Source organism: Hylobates moloch, unplaced genomic scaffold (genome assembly GCF_009828535.3).
Source record: "Hylobates moloch isolate HMO894 unplaced genomic scaffold, HMol_V3 SCAFFOLD_5, whole genome shotgun sequence".
In the NCBI taxonomy this organism is placed as follows: domain Eukaryota; kingdom Metazoa; phylum Chordata; class Mammalia; order Primates; family Hylobatidae; genus Hylobates; species Hylobates moloch.
This window is the reverse complement of record NW_026652280.1, coordinates 117,141,653-117,169,007: the sequence shown is the minus strand read 5'-3', so window position 1 is coordinate 117,169,007 and position 27,355 is coordinate 117,141,653. Positions and strand designations below refer to the sequence as shown.

Genomic DNA, 27,355 nt, shown 5'->3' with positions numbered 1-27,355 from the left:
TTTGTTCACTGCTATATTCCCAGTGCCAAGAACAGTGCCTTCAATACAGTAGGCTCTCAATAAATATGGTCAATGAATAAATAAATAGATGAATACTCACAAAATCGTATGATGTAAGTGCTATTCTTATCCCATGTTATAGATAAGAAAACTGAGGCTTGGAGAGATTAACAATATTTTCAAGGTCATGAAGCCACCGATCTGAATCAGAGCATCTGCCTCTAGGGGCTTAGCTCCCAGCCCCCGTGCTAGTTAATCTTCCTCTCTGCACTCATAAATGCCTATCAACATTTCGATGTGGAAACCCTAGACCCATGTGACATTTGATGAGAAAGGTTTTGTGGATGAATCTGTTTGTGAAATACTACAAACTGCATTTCCCACTTGGTGTTTCAAACACTTATTAGCATATGAAAGGCCCTGAAAAGTTCTGCAAAAGACAAGTCGTTTTGTGTTTCCCAGATTTTTTACTGTAGAGGTCTTTTATTTGTTTATTTGTGTATTAACATATTGCAACACATACCTTGGGAAATGTTGGCTTTTATTACTGTGGAGAGAAGGCAGATCATCTGACAAAGCACTGGGAGCTCTCTCTGGATCATATGACACAGAGAGGGCTGGGGTCAGGGGCTTCCCTCACAGGAGGAGGGGCCATCCCCAAAGTCAACTTCCCACCAGACTGGCATCTGAGCCCACCGTGTTTATACACTCACGGATAAGGCCACTCTCATGCTCACCCCTAAAACTGGAAGGCCAGTGGTGTGGCTCTAGTACCTTTCAGCCACAGCCCATACCAACTCGGCTCTGCAGGGTTCTGAGAGAGTGTGTGCCCTGTGTGTTTGCTGGCTTTCTGCCCTTGGGTCATTGTACCAAGGGACACTTGCTGGTGTTCATCCTGAGCCCATGAGAGAGCAAAGCCTTATGTGTATGTCACTTAGGAACATCAGCCCCACGAGTCTGGTCTTTTTTTCCTCACTGTCTTATGGCTCCTCACTATAATTTTAAGCTTTTAGAGAAATAAGGATACCACCTCACCCTCTTCTGTCTTCTCAGCTACCTCTGTGTTGAGCCCATGGTAAATGCCTAGATAAGTCTTGGTGTGAGTGTGAGGGAACCAATAATCCTCTATGTCGCATAGTTTGGTGCAGGGAAGGATAAATGAGGATGTTGCGAATCCCTTAATTCATTACCAGAGCCTTTCCTCTGCCCCATGTAGGATAGAAGGATACCCAGAGGCAGAAAAGAACATTGAGTGGAATGTACATAACTGTCTGAATCACTGCGTTCTTGGGAGAGTTAGAGCAACTGTCAAAGCCCCCGAAGTATCCATTTTTATTGGTTTTGATGTTGATTTGATGTTGTTAGAGATTCAGGTCTCATCTTTGCTTCTGAGATCATCTGAGTAACATCGGTGTTGGAGAAGGGAAGAGCAGAGATGAGGCATCCACAGGCAGCCCTGGATCCTGAGTGTAAACATCTGGGAGGAGGCGGGGGATGCAGGAGAGCCTGGCCTTCCCAGCTTGCCAGGCACAAGGCTGAGCGGGAGGAAGCGAGAGGCATCCAAGCAGGCAGTGTTTTGCCTTCACCCCAAGTGACCATGAGAGGTGCCACGCGAGTCTCAATCATGCTCCTCCTAGTAACTGTGTCTGACTGTGCTGTGATCACAGGGGTAAGTCACCTAACATTCTCTGTGCCCTGGGTTTTGGGAAGATGTCAGGGTCTGCACGGGTTGTGAGCCCAGGAACCATGCAGGAGGCTCTGTTGGCTCAACACACTGTGAACCAAAGGGAATGGGGAGTTATGCATTAAAGGGAGTGCATGCGATTTTCAGATAGTTAGACCTCACTCTACTAAATGGGATCTGCTTTTGAGAAGCTGTATATGAATCAAATCCTGTTTTAAATGCATTAGTAGAGCATTGAACATTTTGAAGTTCAGTCCTTTGGTAAAATGAAGATTCCTATTAAGTAATAAGGAATTCCTTTATAAAGTGGATTGGCAAACCTTAATTTATCTTTTGTGTGAATTTTAATTTTTATTTATGGTCTGGTTCACATATTAATATTAATATTAATTTACATAGCATGTTGACTTAATTAAAGGCAGTAAGCTTAATTAAAGATGGTAAGCTTATAAACTTCTATTGTATAAATTTAACCTCTGCTTAGAAAGGATATCTTTGAAACTCTTTCATTCTGTGCCTGCCTAGTTAGTTCTGAGAGGAATATGGGTGACACTAACATTCAGCTGAGTGTACCCCAAAGCAAGCATCCAGATAACAAGTAGAAATCCAGTCTCGAAGCAGAGGTTCAGCATACGGGCACTGTACAATTGGTTCAAAATATTCAGATCACGGTTTTCTCTCAGAAGTTTGCTTTTACCTCAAACCGCCTTCAAATAGGGGCACATGATGTGTAACGGTAGCGGGACCATTCTTAATGAAGCAGAAAGCAATGCTTTACCTGAGAGCTTTCCATATAAAATCCCCTGGAAAAAAAAGGTCGGGGGAGCAGGGAAACTAACTTTTAGTTCAGCCTCCACCAGCTTTTTACATGGATAATGGAAATGTAGAGAAATGCCAAACAATTTCTGGAATTGGGTTAATTTTACCATTCACAGAAAGGACAAATTCTTTCCTTTCTCTTTTAAAGGAAAAACACTGAGTTCAAAAGAACAAATATTAACGGTGAGTCAAATGCTTTTGAGATCCAAAGCAAAAATAAAAGTAATTGTGAAGGCAGAATTATACCTAATGAAGTGTTTACACTGTAGGCTGCCCTTCTATGGGGTAGCTTGAAAATCTGGGAGGGCAAGAACAATGGAGAGAAGCCCCGGCTGCTGCGCGGTGAGGGCAGGAGCAGCGTGGCTGGCCTGGATGCCAGGCTTGCCTCACCACCCGTGCCAGCTCCAGCACTGGCCCAGAGTGACAGCAGGGCAGGCAGATCTGAGAGCGGCAGGCAAACATTTTCACAGTGAAAAGCACAATAGAGAGCACTTTTCCCTAGGTGAGGGAAACCCAAGAAAGACAGCTGAGTGGTTAGAACAGGGCAGTAAGGGGAGGTCAGGAAACCCCAGGCTCCTCACAGCCTCCATGTCCTGCTTGTGTCCCACTTCTGATTCTCAGCAGAGGCCCAGGCTCCACCACCTCTACACTCCCCTGCTCCCTGGACTGTAACTGTCCCCACATCCAAGGCTTTATGATCCTTCTTCCGAGAGTGGGACAGCGATGCCCCACCTCTATGGGAGAAGAGTCGACTGGGGTTTCCTTTACCCCAACCCCAAGCTTTTGCGGCCTGGCTGGGTGTGAGATGTGCCCTTGCTGGGCTGGAGACAGGCACAGCTGGGTGCCCACCACCCGTAACTCCTCTGCATGATCAGTGGAGCTGACATCCACTCTTTCCCTCTTGGGTCTGAGCAAGTAGGAGGCTTCCAGGTCCTGCCACGTCCCACACAGCAGCCTGAAGGTGCCCATAGGCTTTTATTGGAGAAGAGTGATCCAAAACCCAGCTTTGCATTTCAGCTCAGAAAAGCCACATAGCGTCTCTGAGAATGGCAAGTGTGGATGCTTCTTCAGCAGGTCCCCACCTGAGTCTGGAGCAGTTAAGAGTTCTGTCTTCCCTGGCCCTGGCTTTTATTTAATGTGGGCTCATGTGGCCTTCTTTACAAATGGTACCTTCCCCAAACCAGGCAGGGCCGCTCAGCCCCTGTTCTGCGATCCTCTCTGGGGATCATGGAAGTCAGCAGAGAAACCCTGGGAGAGGCACCTGTTCACTGGGGTGCTGGCCCCTCGGCTGAGGCTGGGCCTCTTGAGGGCCAGGATGGGGGTGCCTCCATGCAGAGGGGAGGCACTGACCACAGTGCAGAGTCAGGGCTGGAGACTCCTGGTCCAAGGCAGCTCAGCACTGACTACCCAGGAATTTGGGCCATCAGGGTCCCTCCCACCTCTGAGAATTCTAATTAATTCAATTCCACCAGCATCCATTGAGCATCTACTTAGCCCTAGAAAAACTATGCCTTCTAACCTCCAGCCTTGTCAGAAAAGGACTGTCTTCCTTCTGAGTGGCCTCCAGGAGCTTGGAAGTTTCCTCAGATCCAGATCCAATGCCCCCCTGAGCCCTGAGCCTCCCTATGAGGGGAGCAAGGCAATAAAGTGTGGCCCAGGGCATTCTGTAAGGCTAAGGCCAGGGGTGATACTCTCAGCCTCTTCTTGCTCCATCCTGATAAGGGCTTTTTGGATCTGCTCTTCCCTTCTGCTTTCTCATGGGTGCACTAATGGACTGTTCCCTTCTCTCTCTCTCCTACAGGCCTGTCAGCGGGATGTCCAGTGTGGGGCAGGCACCTGCTGTGCCATCAGCCTGTGGCTTCGAGGGCTGCGGATGTGCACCCCGCTGGGGCGGGAAGGCGAGGAGTGCCACCCCGGCAGCCACAAGGTACTCTGCAGACACTGCATGGGTGCACATATGTGGGTGGGCCATGCGAGGAGCAGAGGGTGATGTCTTGGGGCCTTGCTCTAGCTAGGAAGACTAGAGAGGCTGGCTCCAGAGAGGCAGTCTAGGGAGGCTGTGGCTCCAGAGGACTTCACCCTCCTCTGACAGCTGATCCAGCCCCTGAATGTCCAAGAGGAAGCAGAAGGCTATGGGGTTGCTGTGCCCCCGCCACCAACAGGCATCCACCTTACTTAGTGCCCTGCAGATAACACATTTGTACATTTATTTGTACAGGGCCTGACATGATCCATCTACAAACTTCTAGCACAGGTTGGAGAACCACTGATCTTTATCTGATCCTCACTGCAACCCTGGGCAATGCTGAGGAAACTGACATACAGCAAAGTCATGTGACTGGCTCAAGGCACACAACCAAAGAGACAGAGCTGGGACTGGAACTGCAGTTTTCTGATGCCACCTCTAGTTATACCTCACTGATGTTGGGCACTGCCTCCTTGTTTTTGGGGGGCAGCCTCAGGTGGAGGGGTGCCACTGATCTCATAGGCTGTTAGACAAGCTGGGCATTCCCAGCCCCTAATTTGCTGTGTGGACTTGGGCAAATTACCTCACCTGCTCTCGGGCCACATTTATACGATGAGTGGAGCAGACTCACTACCACTAATGTCCCTTATGGATCTGACGAATTCAGATTTGGGAAGGATCTCACATGCCCTTTGCTCTGTAAGAACTTCCCTTCAGGGACACAAAAGTAGACCCACAAAATCGCCTTCCACACCTGGTCAGGCCTACAGTGAGGCAAGTGAGATGCCCACTTTAAGAAGTCACTCTCTCGTGCCCTAAGTACATAGCTCCTGCCTTGCTCCCACTCCTTGACCTCCAGCTCCCAGTCCAGAGTCCTCTGGAGCCACAGCCTCCCTGCTGCACTCCCTCTCTGGAGCCACTTTACCGCACTTTACCAGTTAACCGGTGAAGCTCCCAATTCCCACAGCTTTTTCATTAAAATGCAAATGGTGGTGGTTCAATCTAGTCTGACATTGACATATTAGAAGGCAATTAGGGCGTTTCTACAGGCTCTCAGGTGACTTGCTACCCTCCCTGGGCCTTGCCCCTCTCCCTACGTGTACCCCTCTGTCTGAATTAGACATTCCTGAGCACAGGCTCTCAGGCTTACCAGCTGTCTTCCACCTGGACTCAGGCATGTTTCCTGCTCTTTGGGGACTTGCCTGCACCCTGGCTCGGTTCTCATCTGGGCACGGAGCGTCCTCCAGCGGTCTCTCTCCCAATCACAGCTCCTGTCCAACCTCCTGTCCCAGGATGAAGAGGGGCTAGGGATTGGTGAACGAGGCAGGACAATGTGGCAGTCCTTGTAACCTTGGGGAATGTGAGGTGGTTCAGCTCCTGATCCATATTCCCAATACAGACAACAGTGGTAATAAAAACTAATGCTGAGTGCTTCCTACATGCCACCCTTCATACTGGGTGCTTTTTGTTATTTTAACCTCTTTATAACCATATGTGGTAGGTGCTATTGTTAACCCATTTTACAAATGATAAAGCTGAGGCACAGAGAGGCCAAATGATTTGCTGATTGTCACACAGCTGGGAAGTGGTAGACCTGGGATTTGAACCCAGGCAGTCTGACAATGGGTCCATGCTCCTAACTTCTCCCTGAAGATACCCCATTGGTTTAGCACTCCTCTGGGGTGTGAGTCAGGGCAGAGATGGTGGCTGTCCTATTCACGGCTGCACTTGCAGCACCCACCAGGGTGTTGAGCCCATAATGGATGAGCAACAAACATTCAATCAATGGACGTGTGTGTGCGCGTGTGTGTGTGTGTGCAGGCACATGTGTGCTGAGTCTCCAGAGCCAGGTAGCCTGGGTGCAAATCCTAGCTCCTCCACAAATTAGCTGTGTGATCTTGGCATATTGCTTAGCCACACCGTACCTCGATTTCCTCATCTCTAATTGCTATTATTGTTGTGCTAGGTGCAGTGGAGAAGTGGGCTAGGGTGTGGGGGTGAGACATTTGCCAGTGCTGGGCTGAGCAGAGACTGCTGCCAGGAGGCTCACCTACCTCCCTTTGGTGAAGGTGTTGCTTTCTTCTTTCCTTAGGTCCCCTTCTTTAGGAAATGCAAGCACCACACCTGTCCTTGCTTGCCCAACCTGCTGTGCTCCAGGTTCCCGGACGGCAGGTACCGCTGCTCCATGGACTTGAAGAACATCAATTTTTAGGCGCTTGCCCGGTCTCAGGATACCCACCATCCTTTTCCTGAGCACAGCCTGAATTTTTATTTCTGCCGTGCAACCCAGCTCCCATGACGCTCCCAGTCCCTACACTGACTACCCTGATCTCTCTTGCCTAGTACGCACACATGCACACAGGCAGACATACCTCCCATCATGACATGGTCCCCAGGCTGGCCTGAGGATGTCCCAGCTTGAGGCTGTGGTGTGAGAGGTGGCCAGCCTGGTTCTCTTCCCTGCTCAGGCTGCCAGAGAGGTGGTAAATGGCAGAAAGGACATTCCCCCTCCCCTCCCCAGGTGGCCTGCTCTCTTTCCTGGGCCCTGCCCCTCTCCCCACATGTATCCCTCAGTCTGAATTACACATTCCTGGGCACAGGCTCTTGGGTGCATTGCTCAGAGTCCCAGGTCCTGGCCTGACCCTCAGGCCCTTTACGTGAGGTCTGTGAGGACCAATTTGTGGGTAGTTCATCTTCCCTTGATTGGTTAACTCCTTAGTTTTAGACCATAGACTCAAGATTGGCTCTTCCCAGAGGGCAGCGGACAGTCACCCCAAGGCAGGTGTAGGGAGCCCAGGGAGGTCAATCAGCCCCCTGAAGACTCTGGTCCCAGCCAGCCTGTGGCTTGTGACCTGTGACCTTCTGCCAGAATTGCCATGCCTCTGAGGCCCCCTCTTACCACACTTTACCAGTTAACCACTGAAGCCCCTGATTCCCACAGCTTTTCCATTGAAATGCAAATGGTGGTGGTTCAATCTAATCTGATATTGACATATTAGAAGGCAATTAGGGTGTTTCCTTAAACAACTCCTTTCCAAGGATCAGCCCTGAGAGCAGGTTGGTGACTTTGAGGACAGTCCTCTGTCCAGATTGGGGTGGGAGCAAGGGACAGGGAGCAGGACAGGGGCTGAAAGGGGCACTGATTTCAGACCAGGGAGGCAACTACACACCAACCTGCTGGCTTTAGAATAAAAGCACAAACTGAACTGAGATGTGTGGCGTGGTATTCCTGCTGTCAGTTTCAGCCAGGGTCTATGCCTCTGTGGCAACCTGGGGAGGAAGGCAAGGACCACGTTGTGTCCAGGTTGGGGAGGGGTGTGACTGGTGTTCCTCCCCTCCCCAACCCCACCAGGGTCTATTTTTTGGAGACAGTGGATTTCAGGGTCTTTTTGAAGAAAGGATAAGAGGCAGCCTTGTGGGCTCTGGGCAGGGGGTGCGCTGCGCGGAAGGGTTGGGGGCAGGAAGGGGCTGTGAGCTGGCATGGGCTGGAAAGATTCCGTTGCTGAGATTGCTTAGCAGGGACCAGCTGCAACTCTCATTTTTGAAATTTGGTGCCATTTATTTTAGGTCAAATATTTGACCCCACCAGGCCACTGTGTGCCTGGAGTGAAGAAATCCGTATTACTGATGGAGCTGGCAAGGATGTGAGCCCTCTATCCTAACCCAGAGGCTGGGAGCCTCCTGTAAATGTAGCTTCCTGGTCTCGCTGTCTCCTCTGCTCCTCAATTTTTAGTCCAGAAAAATGTAACATACAATAGGAAAGCACATCATGTTCCATTCTATTTCTTAGAAGCCTCCGGGAAGACTATGGTTTCTGAGGCTTGGAGGGCTGGCTCTGCGTGTGTTCTCCATCCATCAACCCTCCCTGCTCAGGAGATGCCCAGGACAGTCTTTACTCCAGGACCCACTTAAGCCAGGCCAGGCCCCCACAGGGTCCTTTCTTTGTTTTTTTTTGGTTTGTTTTTGTCTCCTTTTATGGACATTGTCACCTGCTGTGGTGACTTGGGACCTTCTTGCAGCCCATGAATCGCTTTCTCCCTTGGTTTCAGGCTCAGGCCCTGGATATAAAGTTCCCTTCCACGCCCAGGATTCCATTTTGTCCATGGCTTGTCCTTTGACATTCATAGCTTTTCTCGAGGTACCATTGATTGCTGCCTGGTGGACTTTTGTGGGGCCCTTTCTAAAGTGCGACCCTCCCTGCAAGCAGAGCCATCCTGGATGAGGCAAGATCTTGTCTCAGAACAGCAGAGGGCAGGCGAAGGTGGCTGCAGGCACCAGGACACCCCGTGGTGCTCACGAATATGCCAGTTGCTGCTGCGTAATCTATTAGGGTGGTGCAAAAGTAATTGCAGTTTTGCCACTAAAAGTAATGGAAAACTACAATTACTTTTTCACCAACCTACTAATTGGACCCATTTTCATATTTTCTTTTTTTTTTTTTTTAAGAGAGAGAGGGGGCTGGGCGCGGTGGCTCACGCCTGTAATCCCAGCACTTTGGGAGGCCGAGGCGGGTGGATCAGGAGGTCAGGAGATCGAGACCATCCTGGCTAACACGGTGAAACCGTGTCTCTACTAAAAATACAAAAAATTAGCCAGGCGTGGTGGCGGGCGCCTGTAGTCCCAGCTACTCAGGAGGCTGACGTAGGAGAATGGCGTGAACCTGGAAGGCAGAGCTTGCAGTGAGCCGAGATCGCGCCATTGCACTCCAGCCTGGGCTACAGAGCGAGACTCCATCTCAAAAAAAAAAAAAAGAGAGAGAGAGAGAGAGGGGGTCTCTTTCTGTCATTCAGTCTGGAGTACAGGAGCATGATCATAGATCACTGTAGCCTTGAACTCCTGGGCTCAAACGATCCTCCTACCTCAGCCTCCTAAGTGGCTGGGACTACAAGCATGTGCCACTATGCCTGGCTAATTTTTCTTTCTTTTATTTTGTAGAGATGGGGTCTCACTATACTGCCCAGGCTGGTTTCAAACTCCTGGGCTCAAGCAATCCTTCTGCCTTGGCTTCCCAAGGGGATTATGGGCATGAGCCACTGCACCTGGTCCATTGTGCAAATCCTGATATGCAGTTTGGAATTGTATGTCATACCAACTGGAAAGGTTAAGAGTCAATGCATTTTCTTTTTTTTTTGAGACAGGGTCTTTCTCTGTCACCCAGGCTACAGTGCAGTGGCACGGTTATAGCTCACTGCAGCCTTGAGTCCTGGGTTCAAGTGATCCTCTGGCTTCAGCCTTCTGAGTGGCTAGGATCATAGCTTTGTGCCAGCAAGCCTGGCTGATTTTTTTTTTTTTTTTCTTGAGAGAGAGTCTCGCTCTTGCCCAGGCTGGAGTGCAGTGGCACGATCTCAGCTCATTGCAACCTCTGTCTCCTGAGCTCCAGTGATTCTCGTGCCTCAGCCTCCCAAGTAGCTGGGATTATAGGCACACACCACCATGCCTAGCTGATTTTTGTATTTTTAGTAGAGATGGGGTTTAGCCATGTTGTCCAGGCTGGTCTTGAACTCCTGGCCTCAAGTGATCTGCCTGCCTCAGACTCCCAAAGTGCTCGGATTATAGGCATGATCCACTGTACCTGGCCAAGGCTGCCTAATTCTTATTTTTATTTTTATTTTTGTAGAGATGGGGTCTTGCTTTCTTGCCCAGGCTGGTTTTGAACTCATGGGCTCAAGTGATCTGCCTGCCTTGGCCTTCCAAAGTGCTGGGATTACAGGAGTGAGCCATGACGCCTGTCCATCAATGCTAATTTATTGTTATTTTTGTTTTTGTCCCCTTTGCAATTTCTTAGATATATTTTTTATTGTATTTGTCTTCTGTGTCTTAGTTTCACATTCTTCTCTACTGGCTTGGGAGTTCTTGTCTTCTTTGATCAAATGTAGTATAATGCCTAAGACCATTCTCATTTCTTATTATCTGAATTTTGAGGAATGTAGAATTGGTCCCCATTTCAATTACTGAAGACAAAAGGGCAGAGAAAGGAGAGGCTGGGGAGGTTAAGAAGAATACATTTGTGAGTATTCTTTATATTCAGGAATATGTTCTTCATAAATATAAAAATAATTTACTTATAAGAATGTACCTATAAGAAAAATGAATTAGACTAAATTAAATTAAATTAGAAACAGGTGAAACTGACATAGCTTCAAGATAGGGAGGAGCCTTCAATTGCAGCCTTTACCTCCGATTTGGCACCAACACTTTCCTCACCAACTGGTGGTGTCTGCTACCATCTAGTGGTTAAAGTAGGGACAGCACAGGGGAGCTGAAGTGGAAAAGATGGGAGACTCAGAGGCCACTCCTCAAAGCAGATAGGGACCATTCTGCAGCTATCCTCAAACGTTAGACTCAGTAACAGGTTTAGAGGGACGGCGCTTCCGTTTGTGGAAAGAAGTCTGCCACCCTATGGACCACACGAAAAATGCTTAATTGCTACTTGGGCCCTGTGCCATCCTGGACACTTCTTTTTTCAGAGCTACTGTCCTCTTCCTGCTGGGATTTTAGGAAAGGCTGAGGGCATCCCCTCTCACAGCCTCTCTAGGATTGAGAAAGTGGAGGTGGGCAGGGGTCAGAATAACACTATCGAGTGTCCCCTTCCTTCATTTGTGTATCCTTGGGACACAGCATGAACGGCAAGAGCTGCCTCTCTGAGGCTTTTTCATCATTCGATCCCCTCCCCGAATCTGCATTTCTGTCATTCACCTTGGTTAAGGCTTCCACCCTCTCCCTGGTATCCAGAGGGAGGCCGGGGTGGGCTAGAGCCTGGAGCCCTCCCCACCAAGGAGGAAGGGCTAGACACAGACTGAGAGGAAGTTAGCAGCCGGAGCAGTTATCCTGGGAGCCCTCCTGAGGGCCTGAAACACTCAAAGGAGATTAAGTGGAACTCTTCTGCTAAACCCAACTCCACCTGAATATTTAACGGTGAACATGGGACAGTGTAGTCCATAGAATGCCAACTGGCTGATGACTGAGCAGACACAGGTAAGTGCATACTGACTGCTGTTCCTCCTGTCCAGTGATCCCCTTCTGAGGCCCCAGGAGGCAGTGGCCAGAGGTGAGACCCAAGGAGGAGCAGGAAGCCTCCCAAAGCCAAAGGGAAAGGTCAGCTCAGCAGAGGCTGTGAGGTTGGGGACCTGCTTCCGAGTTGAATTTGCAGAACGAATGACAGCCGGATTTTACTTAGAGTGTGTGTTTGTCTAGGGTGGCTGTGCTTGGGCAGGGGCTGAGGTGGGGCCAAGACCCTCGAGCTATGGAGGGCAACACTTGATGTTTGTCTTACTCCGTTTATGCTGCTATAACAAAATACCTGTGACTGAGTAATTTATGAAGAACAGAAATGTATTTCTCGTAATTCTGGAGGCTGAGACGTCCAAGATCAAGGCACCAGCAGATTCAGTGTCTGCTCAAGGCTTTCTTTTTATCCTCATATGGCAGAAGGTAGAAGGGCAAAAGGGGCTGGCTAGTTCCCTGGAGCCCTTTTATAAGGGCACTAATCCCATTCACAAGGGCAGATCCTAGTCTGACCTAATCACCCCCAAGGCTCCACCTCTTAATCTTATTGCATGGGTGGTTAAATTTCAACACATAAATTCAGGGGGACATTCAGACCACAGCGGCATTCTTACTTCTTCATACCCTTGACAGTGATAAGCATGGAGTTCCAGAAATTGCTACTTGAAAATGTGACCCATATACTGCCCAGGCTGGCCTCAAACTCCAGGTCTCAAGCAATCCTCCTGCCTTGGCCTCCCAAAGCACTGGGATTACAGGTGTGAGCCACTGCGCCTGGCCCTTTAGTCGGCCTTGACCTGTGAGTCTAGCCCAAGAGTCAACCTTGAGGATTTGCCTGGGTTGTCAAAAAATCAGATTCTACCAGCGGAGGAAGGAAGCACAAGGTGGCCTGGGGGCACATTCTCTGTCTGGGTATCTTCGGGGACATCTGTTCTGATTGGGAGCTGGAAAGGAAAACAAAAAGAGCCATTGTTAAACAAACAGGTTTTCTCCATTGAATGACAAATGAATGAATAAAACACACTATATCCACACAATGGAGTATTATGCAGCCATGAAAAAGAATGAAGTGTTGCTATACGCCATAACATGGAGGAACCTTGAAAACATCATGCTGGGTGAAAGAGCCAGTCACAGAAGGCCACATCTTGTATAATTCTATTTAAGGGAAATATCCTGAATAGGTAACTCTGTAGAGACAGAAAGTAGATTAGTTGTTGCCCAGGGCTGGGGTGGGCTGCAGGTAGGAAAATGGGCAGTGACTGTTAATGTTCTTTTTGGAGCCACAAGAATGTTCCAAATTAGTTAGTAGGCATGGTGGCACAACTCTGGGAGTATCCTAAAAATTATTTGAAATGTATATTTTAAATGGGTGAATGGTCTGGTATGTTAATTATATCACCATAAAGCTGTTTTAAAAATACTAAAATCCAAAAAGTAAAAAAGAAAAAAAAATAGCTCTACGACTTCAGTTTGTAGAATAGAAAAGATGAGGTCAGGAAGGGGCTGGGGCTCACAGTTTCTGAGTTTTGGTTCTTCCAGGGACCCAGGAGATCCTCAAGCCCTGGGGCACATCAGGAGTGAGGAGGGTGGGCGTTCTGGGCTGGACTGTGACTTGATATTCCTTCAAATGGATATTTTAAAAAATGTTCATTTAATATTTGTTTTGTAGGCTGAAGAGAACGATTTCACGTTAGCCCAAACTGTGTATTTCTTTGCTAATGCACCAAATAAGGCATTTGTTATATGTGGTTTTCTACCCCAAACATCTTCTACACCAATGGCATACTAAACTGTTTTCAATTTAGGTGATTAAAGAAACTGCCTATGAGCAGAACAAAAGCACTATGCTGTGCGCTCTGCAGTCTGGGGTTTCAGTTTCCTGGGACTGCACCTGAAGATGAGTGCAAGGAATTTTTGTTTTCCACCGGAGGGCACTGCCCACCCTGGTGGGAACACAGAGATCCCTATGCAGTGGCTGAGTTATCTGGCACAGGCCTTAACTGGCTCTGAGTCTTCTATTGACTGCAGGGATGTTTTGTGCCCCCTTTAGAACTACACCCCGGACAGCTGACCCTGACAAGGAATAAGGTTGAAAGATGGGATGCCACCTCTTGCTCCAACCCTGGTTGGGGCCATGGCTAGACTCAGAAGCCCAAAGCCACAGAATCACTGAGGCGAACAACTTCAGGTGAATGAAAGAGTCAGCTTCCCTGCTGAGGTTTTCCATCCCATATTTATGACAAAGGGCTCTGCCGGGGCCTGCACACAGCCACAGTCTGCAGCCACATCCTAGGTCCCTGCCACTCTGCTGTGTCCTGTCCCAGTTCTCTGCTCACCTGAGGGGCAGTGCTTGGGTCTTGGGAAGACCACTTGGTCCAGGTCACAGGAAGGATATGATTTACGGTCCTTTTGTCCAAAAGATCCTTTCCTGTCTCAGCCCCCTGCCTACTTGATAGACTCTGCTGCCCATTGGTCACAGACATATTTGTTTCTGTGTACCTTAGAAGAAAAACACGAGTGTGGTTCTTAAAAGGATTTGGAGCTCCTGCGGGGGCTGGCCTGGCACGGCACAGGGCAGGAAAATATTCTGGGTCTAGTGAGGACAGAGGGGCCTTTATTTGGGAGCTGAAGATTAATGAGGAGGATTAACTGGATCTAAACAGAGAGAAACACTGGTGAGTAAGAAGACGTGGGCACATTTCTGATGGAGACGAGTCATAGATGAGCCTGTGAAATTCTGTCTCAAAGCTAAACCCCAAAGATTAAGTAAACAAATATGTCAAATGGCAGCTTGACATGTTCTTGTTATTTTACATTTTGCTCGATTGGCATTTCTCATCAAATTAGTGGCAAAGCTACCTTGTTTATGTTTCCTGACGGGCGGTTAGCACAGTGGTTCACTGCACAGACTGCCTGAGTTCGAACCCTAGTTTGGATGCTTACTAGGGACGTTGGACCCAAAGTTACTAAACCTCTCAGTACCTCAGTTTCCCCATCTGTACAATGGCAATAATAAAAATAGCACCTACATGTTGTAACCAGCACACTAAACTAGCATTACCTGGAGGGATCTCTTCAGTGAGGTAAACAAATAAAATGTCCAGGAAGGAACGAACAATCTTTTCTCGAATGTGCTTCAATTCCCCAGAAGCTGAACATGATAGGAAGAAATCAGTTTGTTCAGATCATGTTCTGTTATTGTCTTGAAGTTTAGAAGCACAGGTTTATGTAGGCAGAGCTCAATAACAGCTCCATTTGGGAACATAGATACGCAAATCTTATCTAAGTACTTCTTAATACCTTGCTTAAACATATGAGTCACCGTTTCACAGTAAAATGGAATGTTTGCTCAATATGGGCTATGATCTTAATACTGTGCTATTCATTTTTTTTTTTTTTTGTAGAAAAAGCATAAGGAGAGTGGGCTTTGAAGTCTGTCCTGGCTCCTCTCAGATTTTGTCCAAATCAAACCTCCCAAACCATGTGTGTTCCCTGAGACAGGCCTCACCGTTGTTACGATTCCCTTCTAGGAGGAGGCAGTGCTAGGGAATGTTGCTCACCCCCTAGACCACCAGTTCCCAAGCACCAAAGGAAGACATTACCGCCAGGTCTCTGCTTCTGTGGGGCCTTTAACAAGCCCCTGTACAGCTTGGACTCTGATGCAGGTGCTCCTTGTACCTCCCTCTCCCAGAGAAGCACTACCCTAACCCATCACCCCAAACTTTGAAGGAAATCAATTAAACAAATAATGAAAATTCTACTTTTCTCTTCAAGTGGCAGAGAGGCTAGTTTCCATTAGGAGAAGTTCCAGCTAAGATAGAGGGTAGTCTTCATGCTAAAGCAAGGACAAGCAAGCCTGGGAGAGGGAGGAAGAAGGGTGCGTGTGCGCACCTGGGTCTGTGCCCATCCAGAATTAGGTTTCCAAGCGGGAACTATTGTGCCTGTGAAAACCTGAGTCATCAAAGTGCAAAGGGGGAAAAAGAATACAAAGAGAGGAGCAGTTGTGCAGAAGAGAGAGGAGGTCCCTCGAAAGGCAGTCATTTCCGCGCACTTGAAGGCGAACAGCTGGGCCCCCACCTGGACTCTGGAAAGCCTTGCAGGTGAGGAGGCTGAGCTGGCTGCTCTGAGGCCCAGACGAGGAGGCAACATGTGTTCTACATACACACTCCCTGGACCCATCTGGGGCTCAGCTGGGAAGGGATGAGACAAGGACCTGAGCTGCCAGACGCGATGCTTAGGGTCTCCAGGGGGTGTCAGAGAGTCAGGGCAACAGAAGGCGGGGCCCAGGACCCTCTCCTGGGAGCTGCCCCACTCCAGGAGCTGATGGGGATGGTATCTTAGTAGCAGTAGCCCCATGGGCAGAGGCAGCCTGCAGCTTACTGTCAGCGTGAGGGGAGGACAATGAGACATTTGAGAGCCTGCAGTGTCAGGCTGGCCATGCCTGGTCTCATTAGCCTTCAAGAAGGGGCCCGAGAAGAGGCTCTGGTGCAGGCCCAGGGAATTAGGGTCAGAGGAAGGAGCCTGTGAGGGGTCTCAGGGGAGCTAAGCACCTGGGGGAATTTGGCCCCAGCCAGGGAAAGATGAGAGAGAGGGTTCTTGCCTTAGCTCCCTGTTGCAGTCTTGGTTGGACAAGTTGGGGCCCCAGTGTCCCCTGGAGGTGGCCTGACTGCAAAGCATGTGGGCCACAAGGGGCTTTTCTGGGTTGCCCCAGAGGTCCCCTGAGCCCTGGAGGAGCTGGGTACAATCAGAAGTGGACCATATACTGCCCCCAACATTTCCCACCCTATTTCTCAGACTCTGTCCCCATTATTTCCCACTCTACAAGGTGCCCTGTCTTCCTGCTCTGTCCTCTCTCTGACCTTCGGGCTGGTGGTCAGAGGTCCTTTTGGCGGTCCTGGGACCAAAAGTCTCATCTAAGCACCCTGAGGAGTCAGGGTCTGTTTCCACGTCTGGTAAACAGGAACGGTAACCCCTGGCTGCCCACAGGCTGTCATGAGGGAACCCTCGGCAGTGCTCCCCCAAACTCCCCTAGGGTTAAACTCACCTGGGGTGCTTGTCAAGTACCCAGAGTCCTGTGCCCCATCCCAGAGCCACTGGATCTGGATTTCTGGAGAGGAAGTCTGGCAAGCTAGAGTTTTAGTAGCTTGAGAAATGTTGGAAAGGGGTGAAGAAAAAGGCCCCATTCGCTCACTCTTCTTGGTTTGAATCCTGCTCCACCCGCCACTGCCTAGCTACAGGACCTGGGGGAATTTGCTCCTCTGACTCAATTTCCTCATTGGTAAAATAGGTTCCCATTAGAGCTTATCTTGTGAGGTTGTTGTGAGGACTAAATACGAGGAGCAAGCCCCAGGCTGGCACAGAGAGGAGGCATAGTAACTGTGAATATCACTACTAGATAGGCTTATGGAGTGAACGTGCTTTGTAGGCTGACAGATGAATTTTTTCTTCTCTTTATGTAAAGTGGGCTCTGCCCTGTCTTCAATAAAAGACAGTGTCTGCACCAACCAATCCTCAAAAGTCAAGTATAGAAACTGGATTGTGCACTTAATCAGGATGGAATAGAACAGCCTGTGCCCACCCACTCCACTGATGGCTCATGAAATGGGCCAAGTGGGAGTGAGGCTGGCCTCCTGCAGCCCTGCACCTGGGCACCCTGCCCCATGAGGAGGAAGTAGGGCAGGGCCCTCTGTGCTCATACCCCTCTCCCTGACCCTTCTCTGCTTCAGGATTGCTGCCTTAAAAAAATTCTTTGACTGTTACCCCAAGTAGACCCACCCAGGATTTTACTGCATGCTGCAGCCCTCTTCATTCGTAAACCACCCCGTGGAGTCAGTCTGTTCAGTTCAAGGTGAAGATTTTAACTCAGGCTATTTATAATTCCTGCAATGGAGCGGGTGTTAGTTTCAAAGCAGTCATGCCAGATGTCAACTTAGAAGTTGAGAGGGAGACAAGCGTTATTATAAATTAATGTTGCCAGTGATTAATATTTGATATTTTTAACACACATTCGTCTCAGAGGAAAAAAATCCTTCTTTAATTAATGTGGCTAGATGTTGTGCAGTCCTTCCACTGACATGGGATTACTGAAAATCTTTGGGTATAGCTTTGGGCAAAAATCTGACAGAAGAAAATAATTGAACCCTGAAGTCAGAGTCAGAGTTTGATGCCCCATTGTCTGTACACCTGTCTCCCTCAGCGGGGACTGTCGGGGTTGGGCATCCGCCGGTCTCCTTCCTCCTTCCATCCTTTCCCCTCGGGACCTCCTGCTCCCATTCTGGACTAGTCCAGGCTGGAGAAGCCACCGGTTGGTTCCATCACGGCCTGGGAGTCTGGAGATTTTTCTTTAGTCTGGGCTTTGCCAATATGTGAAGTGGCTCATCCTATAGACTCTCACTGGGTGGGAGGAGAGGCTTGCCCTACAGATCTCTGCTATTTTGTCTGCACAGTGCAAAACAAATGGTTGCTCTTATTTCAAAGATGGTATATTTCTCCCCACATCCACATTTCCTGTATCTCTTGGAAAATGGCAAATCCTGGCATTCCTAGTGTGGGTTCCCACAGTGGCACTAACTTGTGATATTATCTTTCTTTTCAAATGTTCCTGAACCCACCACTGATCTTGGCCTCCACTATACCTTCCTCAGGGTGGCCATCTGGTGGCTGGGGTTAGCATCTGACCTGCAGACAATTTGGTCTGCAGGTGTTGGCCTGCATTATGCTTAAAAAATAATTGGGGCCAGGTGCGTTGGCTCACACCTGTAATCCCAGCAGTTTGGGAGGCTGAGGCGGGCAGATCATGAGATCAAGAGATCGAGACCATCCTGGCGAACATGGTGAAACCCCGTCTCTATTAAAAATACAATAATTAGCCAGGCCTGGTGGTGTGCGCCATAATCCCAGCTACTCAGGAGGCTGAGGCAGGAGAATTGCTTGAACCCGGGAGGCCGAGGTTGCAGTGAGCCGAGATCGCGCCGCTGCACTCCAGCCTGGTGACAGAGAAAAAAAAAAATTGGAAGGACACTGAGCCTGGTGGCTCATGCCTGTTATCCCAGAACTTTGGGAGGCTGAGGTGGGAGGATTGCTTGAGGCCAGGAGTTCGAGACAAGCCTGGGCAACATAGTGAGACATCTAAAATGAAACAATTTGGAAGATAATTAAATTAATTGCATTTTTTTCTTTTTTTTTTTTTTTTTGAGACGGAGTCTCGCTCTGTCGCCCAGGCTGGAGTGCAATGGTGCAGTCTCGGCTCACTGCAAGCTCCGCCTCCCGGGTTCACGCCATTCTCCTGCCTCAGCCTCTCCGAGTAGCTGGGACTACAGGTGCCCGCCACCACGCCCGGCTAATGACGGGGTTTCACCGTGGTCTCCATCTCCTGACCTCGGGATCCGCCCGCCTCGGCCTCCCAAAGTGCTGGGATTACAAGCGTGAGCCACCACGCCCTAAAATTATTTTTCAACATTTATTTTTAAATTTATAATTTGAAGCACAATCTCTAGTATTTTGTAGGCCCATATAATGTTACACGCCTACTCCTCAGTTTAGTAAAAGCAGATAGAATTTGGTAGACTCTCCGGTAGGTGATTTTTTTTTTTTTTTTTTTACATCAGCCAACATATTCTTCTCCATTACCTGCCTGGCCCCTGTGGTCATCTGGGCTTTCACTCTTGCCAATGTCACTGAGCCTCATGCATCTCATCTGTTAAATGAGGCCTGAGAGGCTGGGGTAGAAAGATCATGGATTTTGGAGTTGAACTGGTCCTGGATTGAAATCCTGGCAACACTATCTTCTGATCTTGGAGCTGAGTAACGACTTCTTTAAGCTTCATTTTTCTCATTTGTAAAATATAGATAATAGCAACCACCCTGCATGCTCTTGGTGGTGATTAGATGAGAGGAGAATAATAAGAGCTGGCATTCTTCGAGTGCCTGCTGTTGCCAGGCACCTTGCATGGCCTCACTGACCATCACAAAAATCCTACAAGTTAGAAGATGTTTCCAGATGAGGACGCCGAGGCTGGGAGGGATGACTGTCACAAGAGCAGAGCAGGGGCACTGAGCACACAGTGGGCACTCAGGGACCCAGGGCTGTGTAAGAGACATTGCCAAGGTCGCCTCTGGTCCTGAAAACCCCATGACTGAGACACTGTACCTCTCCTTTTCACAGTGACCAGGCCAGGGAGGAGTGAGTTTTGCAGATGTTCAAAGAGAGAACATAAAACCTGAAGGTGTCCCTCTTTATATTCTGAGTTTTCAAAAGGTGCATATTCCATTCACTAGATTATAGTTTATGATATTTGGTTCACAAGAGTATACTGATTTTTATTTACAAGTAAACCTATTTTTTACTGTGTTGTATATGTGACATAGAAGTTACCATTTTAACCATTTTTAAGGGTATAGCTCAGCAGCAGTGAGTAAATTCATGTTCTTGGGCAAACATCACCACCATCCATTTCCAGAACTTTTTCATCTTCCCAAACTGAAACTCTGTACCCATTAAACGATAAATCCCCATTCTCTCCGTGGTCCCAGCTCCTGGAAACCACCATTCTACTTTCTGTCTCTGAATTTGACCCCTCTGTGTGCTTCACATAAGCGGAATCATACAGTATTTGTCTTTTTGTGACTGGCTTATTTCACTTAACATAGCATCTTCAAGGTTCATCAATTTTGTAGCATGTGTTAGAATGTCCTTTCTTTTTAAGACAGAATTTTATATATATATATATATATATATATATATATACACACACACACATACACACACACACACAGACATACACACATATGCCACATTTTGTTTATCCATTCCTCTGTGGATGGACACTTGATCCTACCTTTTGGCTATTGTGAATAATGCTGCTACAAACATGGGTATACAGATATCTTTTTGGGACCCAGCTTTCAATTCATCTGAGTGAACTGAAGAATCCCACAAGTGGAATTATTGAATCATATAGTGTTCTACTTTTAATTTTTTGAGGAATTGCCATACTGTTTTCCATAGTGGCTGCATGATTTCACATGCATACCAGCAATATACAAGGTTTCCAGCTTCTCTACGTATTTGCTAACACTTGTTTTCTCTCCCTTCCTTCCTTCCCTTCTTCCTTCCCTCCCTCCTTTTCCTTCCTTCCCTCCTCCCTTCCCTTTCTTCTTCCCCTCTTCCCTTCTTTTGATAGCAGCCATCCTAATGTGTGTGATGTGATATCTCATTGTGGTCTTGATTTGTATTTCCCTAATAATTAGTGATGTTGAGCATATTTTAATATGTTTCTTGGCCATTTGTATCTCTTCTTTGAAGAAATCACTTCTATTCAAGTCATTGGCCCATTTAAAAATCAAGTTATGGCTGGGAGTGGTGGCTCATGCCTGTAATCCCAGCACTTTGGGAGGCCGGGGTGGGTGGATCATGACGTCATGAGTTCAAGACCAGCCTGGCAAAGATGGTGAAACCCCATCTACTAAAAATACAAAAATTAGCTGAGTGTGGTGGCGGGTGCCTGTAATCCCAGCTACTAGGGAGGCTGAGGCAGGAGAATCACTTGAACCCGGGAGACAGAGGTTATAGTGAGTCGAGATCATGCCATTGCACTCCAGCCTGGGTGACAGAGCAAGACTCTGTCTCAAAAAAAAATAAATAAAAAGGAAAAAAGAATATATCAAGTTATTTGTTTTTTGTTGTCGTTGTTGAATTGTAGAAGTTCTTTACATATTCTAGATATTAGCCTCTGTCAGATATATGATTTGCAAACATTTTCCTCCATTCCATGGGTTGCCTTTTCACTTTGTTGATGTGTGTCATTTCATGCACAAAGGTTTTAAATTTTGATGTAGTCCAATTTATCTATTTTTCCTTTTGTTTCTTGTGCATTTGGTGTCATATCAAGGAGACCTCACCAAATCTAATATTATGAAGATCTTAAACATTAAATTTTGAACAAGTTTTCCTTCCCAACTACTAAGCGATTCCTTGCAACTTTCTTTCTTTCTTTATTTTTGAGACAGGGTCTTGCTCTGTTGCCCAGGCTAGAGTGCAGTGGTGCTATCTTGGCTCATTGCAGCCTCTACTTCCCTGGCTCAAGCAATCCTCCCTCAGCCTCAGCCTCCTGAGTAGTTGGGATTACAGGCATGCACCACCACCCCTGGCTAATTTTTGTATTTTTTCTGGAGACAGGGTCTCACCATGTTGCCCAGGCTGGTCTTGAACTCCTGGGCTCAAGTGATCCACCTGCCTCTGCCTCCGGAAGTGGTAGGATTACAGGTATGAGCCACCGTGCCCAGCACAAACTGTATTTACAAAGCAAATCAATCATGATCTCAAGATGTGTGACCCGGTGCTAATGCCTCATTGTCCTGCAGAGGGCTCGTGTTCTGCATGTCCATCTTCGTCATCCCATTTTAGGACTGCCCTGTCCAGTCATGGTGCCTAGGTATTGTGTGGTGGTGGGGACAGAGCTGGAAGGGACCTGTTTCCTACCAGAGAAACTTCTCACCCCATCCACTTCTCTCCCACTCTGCTTTCCTCTTCTTTTTACCTCCCTACCTGAAAAATACTCTGAAATGGGATTTAGGACCTGTCTGCTAACCCCACTTCCCTGCAGCCCCCAGTGCATCTGAATCCACGTGCCTGTTTCCTGGGGCAGGGCCCTGGGCTGTGAGTTACCGGCTCTCTCCCTGTCTAGTTTCCACCTTCTTCCTCTGGACATGTGGGGTGGCATGTGTCAAATTTATAAATATGGTTTTGGAGAGGTCTTTGGATTATCTCAATCTTTAAAATCTTTTTATTTAGATATAATTTCAAACTTGCAGAAAGAGCTCCTACATACCTTAACGCAAATATCAGAAATGTTGACACCTCACCACATTTGCATTATTTTTCTGTCTGCTATTCCTCCCTCTCCCCTTCCCCCCTCCTTTTCTCTCTCTCACTCTCTCTAGGTATTAAAATACATATTATAATGTATAATATATTTATATATTTTATGTACAAAAATAAAACTTAAAAATATATAAATATATAATTATTGATATTTAATACATATGTATAAAGAAAACACATATCTATATAGTTATATAGAACATATATGTATGTTTTTCTTCCCCTGGATCTTTTAGGAAGCAAGTTGCAGACATAATACTCTTTTTTTTTTGAGACGAAGTTTTGCTCTTATTGTCCAGGCTGGAGTGCAATGGTGCGATCTCGGCTCACTGCAACTTCCGCCTCCTGGGTTCAATCAGTTCTCCTGCCTCAGCCTTCCAAGTAGCTGGGATTACAGGCACCCACCACCACGCCTGGCTAATTTTGTATCTTTAGTAGAGACGGGGTTTCACCATGTTGGCCAGGCTGGCCTTGAACTCCTGACCTCAAGTGATCCACCTGCCTCAGCCTCCTAAAGTGCTGGGATTACAGGCATAAGCCACTGTGCCCGGCCTGACATAATATTCTTTACTTCAGTATTCCCCCCAAATCAAGGACATTTTCTTGTAAATATTAACATGAAAATTGGTACAAATATCGAAGTCAGGAAATTAATATCAGAACAATACTATCATCTGATCTAGACTATTTTGCCAATTGTCCTAATCACGCCCTTTACAGCAAAAGGAACATTGTTTTGGATTCTCTCTTGACACACAGGCAAGGGTGGGCTAGAGCCACGGCCAGCAGCTAGGAGGCTGGGTAGCCTCGGTCTTCCTCCCCGTGGTGGAGTCCAGTGGAGACTCTGCACCGCACCCTGGGCGAGAGAGCAAAGCCTGCCTGGTCCCGCCGGCGGCTGCCCAGGAGGAAAGTAGCCTTCATCCCCTGCTTTCCACTCAGCACCTCTTCTGCTTCCAGACATCTGCTCCCATCTCTGCGGTGCCTGCTGGGCACTCTAGCAACAAAAATGCAAGTGTCAGCTCTGGCTTTGTGTTGTCGCCGTCCAGGGCACTCATTCTAGAGTTGTGCTACCGGAGTCTGAATCCTGGGCCTGCCCCTTACTGACTGTGTGGTCTTGGGCAGCTTATTGAACTGATCTGTGTTTCACTTCCCTTAAAATGAGACAGATAGTACCTCATTTACAGGATTGTGGTGGTCTGTGGCTGGGAAGAAGTGATTTTATACATGTAAAGGGCTTAGGATGCTGCCTGGTCAGCGGCAGTGCTCGCCAACATTCACTGTTATGTGATCAAGCTTGATGCTTTGCTAAGGGGGCGGCTGAATCTCTCCTCAGCACTTCCCAAATTATCTTGAAATGTTAGTGGCAGGAGCATCATGAAACTAATGTCTAGTCCTCAAGTTGGGAGCATCAAAGAGGGTCCACACTAGGGGGAGGAGGCTCTCCCAGGGGTCATCTCATCTCTTGCTCTGTATCTAAGTGGGCATCTCAGTGTTACCTTGATCAGTGCAGCACCTGTCAGTTGAGTTTCCTGGCTAGATCTGCCCAGGGATGTGCTAGATGCTCCCCAGGCCTAGCCCCATGATATCCCTCCTAGCCAGCTGTTCTGAAATTTATACCTGGGATTTGTTTTAATTAGGTATGGTAGGACATGCAGACATGGACATGATTGTCATGAAGGAAGAAGTTTATGCTTACAGACCCCTAGACATAGGAGGCATGTAGGGCCACACGGGGAAGCACTGGGGTCAGTCAGGAGGTGGAGGTCTGGGGGGAGTTGTCTGGGGTGGTCAAGGGAAAGGAAAGTGTGACATAGAGACTTTATTGCATTGTTATGTGAAGGAATGGGTGACACAGGGTAGGTATTCTGAGTAAGCTTAGAATTGTATAGTTTGAGTAATTTCAGCAGACCTGGGGTGGTTTAGGACAGGAAGAAAATTGGCTTGCTCTTTGAGAGTTTAATAAAGGAGAGGGTTGGGGATGTGGGCTCTGGGTGGGTTGGTTTGTATATCAAAGACATGCTCACAGGGGAGTCATTTGCCATCCCTAGGAATTAGCTAGTCCTGTGACAGCAGTCTCTCAAGGATCAAGGCCCCAGAGGACAGGGCATCGAGAATATGGAAGATCAGAGAACATGGTCAATATACCAGCTCATCCCTGGATGAAGCTCCCTGACCTTCCTCATAGAGGCTAGTGCTCTGCTCTCCCTTCCTCATTAGCACCGGTCCATAAGCCAAGCAAAAGACTCATGCATTGAATTATACTTATTTGCCTACACGTCTGTGTGTTCCACTGGACTACAAGCTCCCTGAGGGCAGGGAGAGGAGCTTACTCACCTCTACATGCTCAGTGCTTGGCACAAGGGCCAGGTGACCTCACTGGCAGAGAGGAGGAGGTGTAGCTGTGGTGGGCCACAGGCCACTGACTGTCCACACGTGGGTCACCTGAGGACTTACTCCTTGATTTCAGCCACTGGAGACCTCTTTTGGAAAGGAAGTCTCACGTCCTCATTTGCTTACTTCTGTATATAGGTGTTGAGTGAATGGGAGGATGAATTTAACATTTACTGAGTGCCTATTTTAGGTCAGGCATTGTTCTAGGTGTTTAGAGTTACAGAGAAAATTCAGACAAAATTCCTGCCCTTGAGTTCTTAGTCCAGAGGGAGGCTGATGTGTAAGCCATCACTCAGCAGTGAGATAAGCACTCTGAGAACATCCCAGACTGAGGAGCAAACTGTGCTGGTGGTGGAGTGGGTGGTTACTGCAGACGATGTGGGTGGGCTCAACAGCACCTGATTGTCTGCTTCCACTATACAGACAAAAAAGTGCAATCCTCAATTTTCCAGCCTACCTTGTAGCTGGGAGCTATAAAATGAAGTTCATCAGGTATGAGCAGTCTGCTGGTACTGCTTCCCGCTTCCCCTTCTTCTTGCTTTGGGATGGGATGTGATGTTTGGTGCTGTAACAGCCATTTACAGCCATAAGGAAAAGGCCAAATGAATTGCAGTGGTGTCCATTGAACTAATTCCATATTTTTCTGGACTTCTTGTTTTGTGAGAAAAGTAAAATGCTATTTAAACCACTGTAGTCAGATTTTCAGTTACTTGCAGCCAAACCCGTTCCCAAATGATCTCATAGGAGATATAAGAAAAGGCTTCACACAGGCTATATCATTTTCTAAAATTATTTCTTTATTTATTTACAACAGAGATGGGGTCTCATTATGTTTCCCAGGCTGGTCTTGAACTCCTGGGCTCAAGTGATCCTCCTGCCTCAGTCTCTCAAATTGTTGGGATTACAGGCGTGAGCCACTGAGCCCATGCCCAGCCCATAGGACATATCTTTTGAGCAGAATCTTGAAGAAGATGGGTAGGCAGAAAATAGAGAGAAGGGCATTTGGGCAGAGGTATAGCACAGGTAAAAGCACAGTGAGGGGAGAAGTTGCATGTCATGTTGAAACACATCAAAAAGTATTAGGTAAGTTTCTCCAAGATGGAGAGGAGGTGGGGAGGGTGTTCCAATCTCAATGAAGCACTGAGCAGAGTGTGGAGACGGGCATGTGTGTCATGATTGAAGCATGATGAGTGTTTGTGCCTGGTTCCTGTTTGGGAAGCTGCAGAGATGAGGCTGGGAAAGTGGATGGGGCCAGACTCCTGGTGGTCAGGAGGTTGGACTGCAGGTCTCTGCTGGTAAAGTCTCCTGAGCTAGCAGTGGCCTGATGAGGTGCTGTTTGACCAGCCTATGGGCTTCTCTCTGCTGGGTGCCGTCCTCCCTGCCCAGAGGCCTGCAGGGTAGTTGTGGCAATTGCCTTTTCTCCTTCCTTCTATTCCTCTCTCCCTTTCCATTCAGGAACCAGGAATGAGTTTCACTATTGCTATTTCTCAGAACTAATAATATGCTCTTCCATGAGCAGGGTGGGGCCCATGCCCCATTCTTTCTCCCATGGCAATTCCATGATGCATTGGGCAGAGGTTTCCAGGGCTCAGGCCACTTAATGCAGAACAAATAACTGTGCAGGTATGGAGGCTGGGAGTTATTCTCAACCGAATGTTCTGCTGACCTCAGCATGTGGACAGGCCATTACACCACGCACAGGGGCCATTTTGTGGCGAGGAAGAAGAAGGGTGGGAATTTCTACAAATGTGCAGGGCGATGTTTGTTAGGTCTCCACCTCCTGGTTGTCTCTTCCACTTGAGCCATTGCTCCCTATTTGTCCTGCAGTAAATGCCCCAGGGCCCCTTAGTCTTCTTTAGGCTCTGAGGCTTTTCAAGTGTGGACATGATTCAGTCATCTTTTGCCGAATTGCAGAATTCTAAAAATTCTAAAAAGTTTTTAGAAAAGCCACGATAAGATTTCATCACTGGTTACCTGGTGCTGGAGGGGGATGACTCCCCTTGGTCTAGATTCCTTGAGCCTGGGGACTGACCCACAAAGTGGCTATAACAAATCAGTGCCCAGGGACACCCCATTTTGTTAGCATGGTAGTTATCTGTACAGGTCTGCAGCAACCTCAATTCTTGCCTCCCCAGGAAAAAGAATTCAACTGAGGGGCAAAAGAGCAGAAGGAGAGACCAAGGCAAGTTTTAGAGCAGGAGTGAAAGTTTATTAAAAAGCTTTAGTGCGGTAAGGAAAGGAAAGAAAGTACTCTTGGAAGAGGGCCAAACAGGCGACTTGAGACGAAGTGTGTGGCTTGACCTTGTGACTTGGGGTCTTATACGTTGGCATACTTCTGGGATCTTGCCTTATTTCTCCTGACTCCTGAGATCTTATTGGGAAGCTGCTGATCACCAGTTCCAGGTGTTTTCTGTCTACTAGGAGCCTGCCTTTTGCTGGTGCTGGCTGTGATCAATTATTACTTTAGAGAGACAGTTAACAACCGCCCGACCATCACCTGATGGTCGCCAAACACTCCTGACGTGTGTGGAGAGTCTTCGCCTGCCGTACTCATACATGGCTAGCTACCTACTGTAACACCTTGACATAAGCTTCTGATCTCCAC

The 27,355-nt window shown here is 47.8% G+C and overlaps 1 protein-coding gene across 1 annotated transcript; it reads left to right on the top strand.

The window, feature by feature from the left end:
* The first annotated feature begins 1,529 nt into the window (after nucleotides 1–1,529).
* On the top strand, nucleotides 1,530–7,679 carry PROK1 (prokineticin 1). Its single transcript, XM_032151971.2, has 3 exons — nucleotides 1,530–1,669; nucleotides 4,305–4,430; nucleotides 6,562–7,679. Exons 1-3 carry the CDS (start codon nucleotides 1,598–1,600, stop codon nucleotides 6,679–6,681), a joined length of 318 nt encoding a protein of 105 aa, XP_032007862.1. The 5' UTR covers nucleotides 1,530–1,597; the 3' UTR covers nucleotides 6,682–7,679.
* The last annotated feature ends 19,676 nt before the right edge of the window (nucleotides 7,680–27,355 follow it).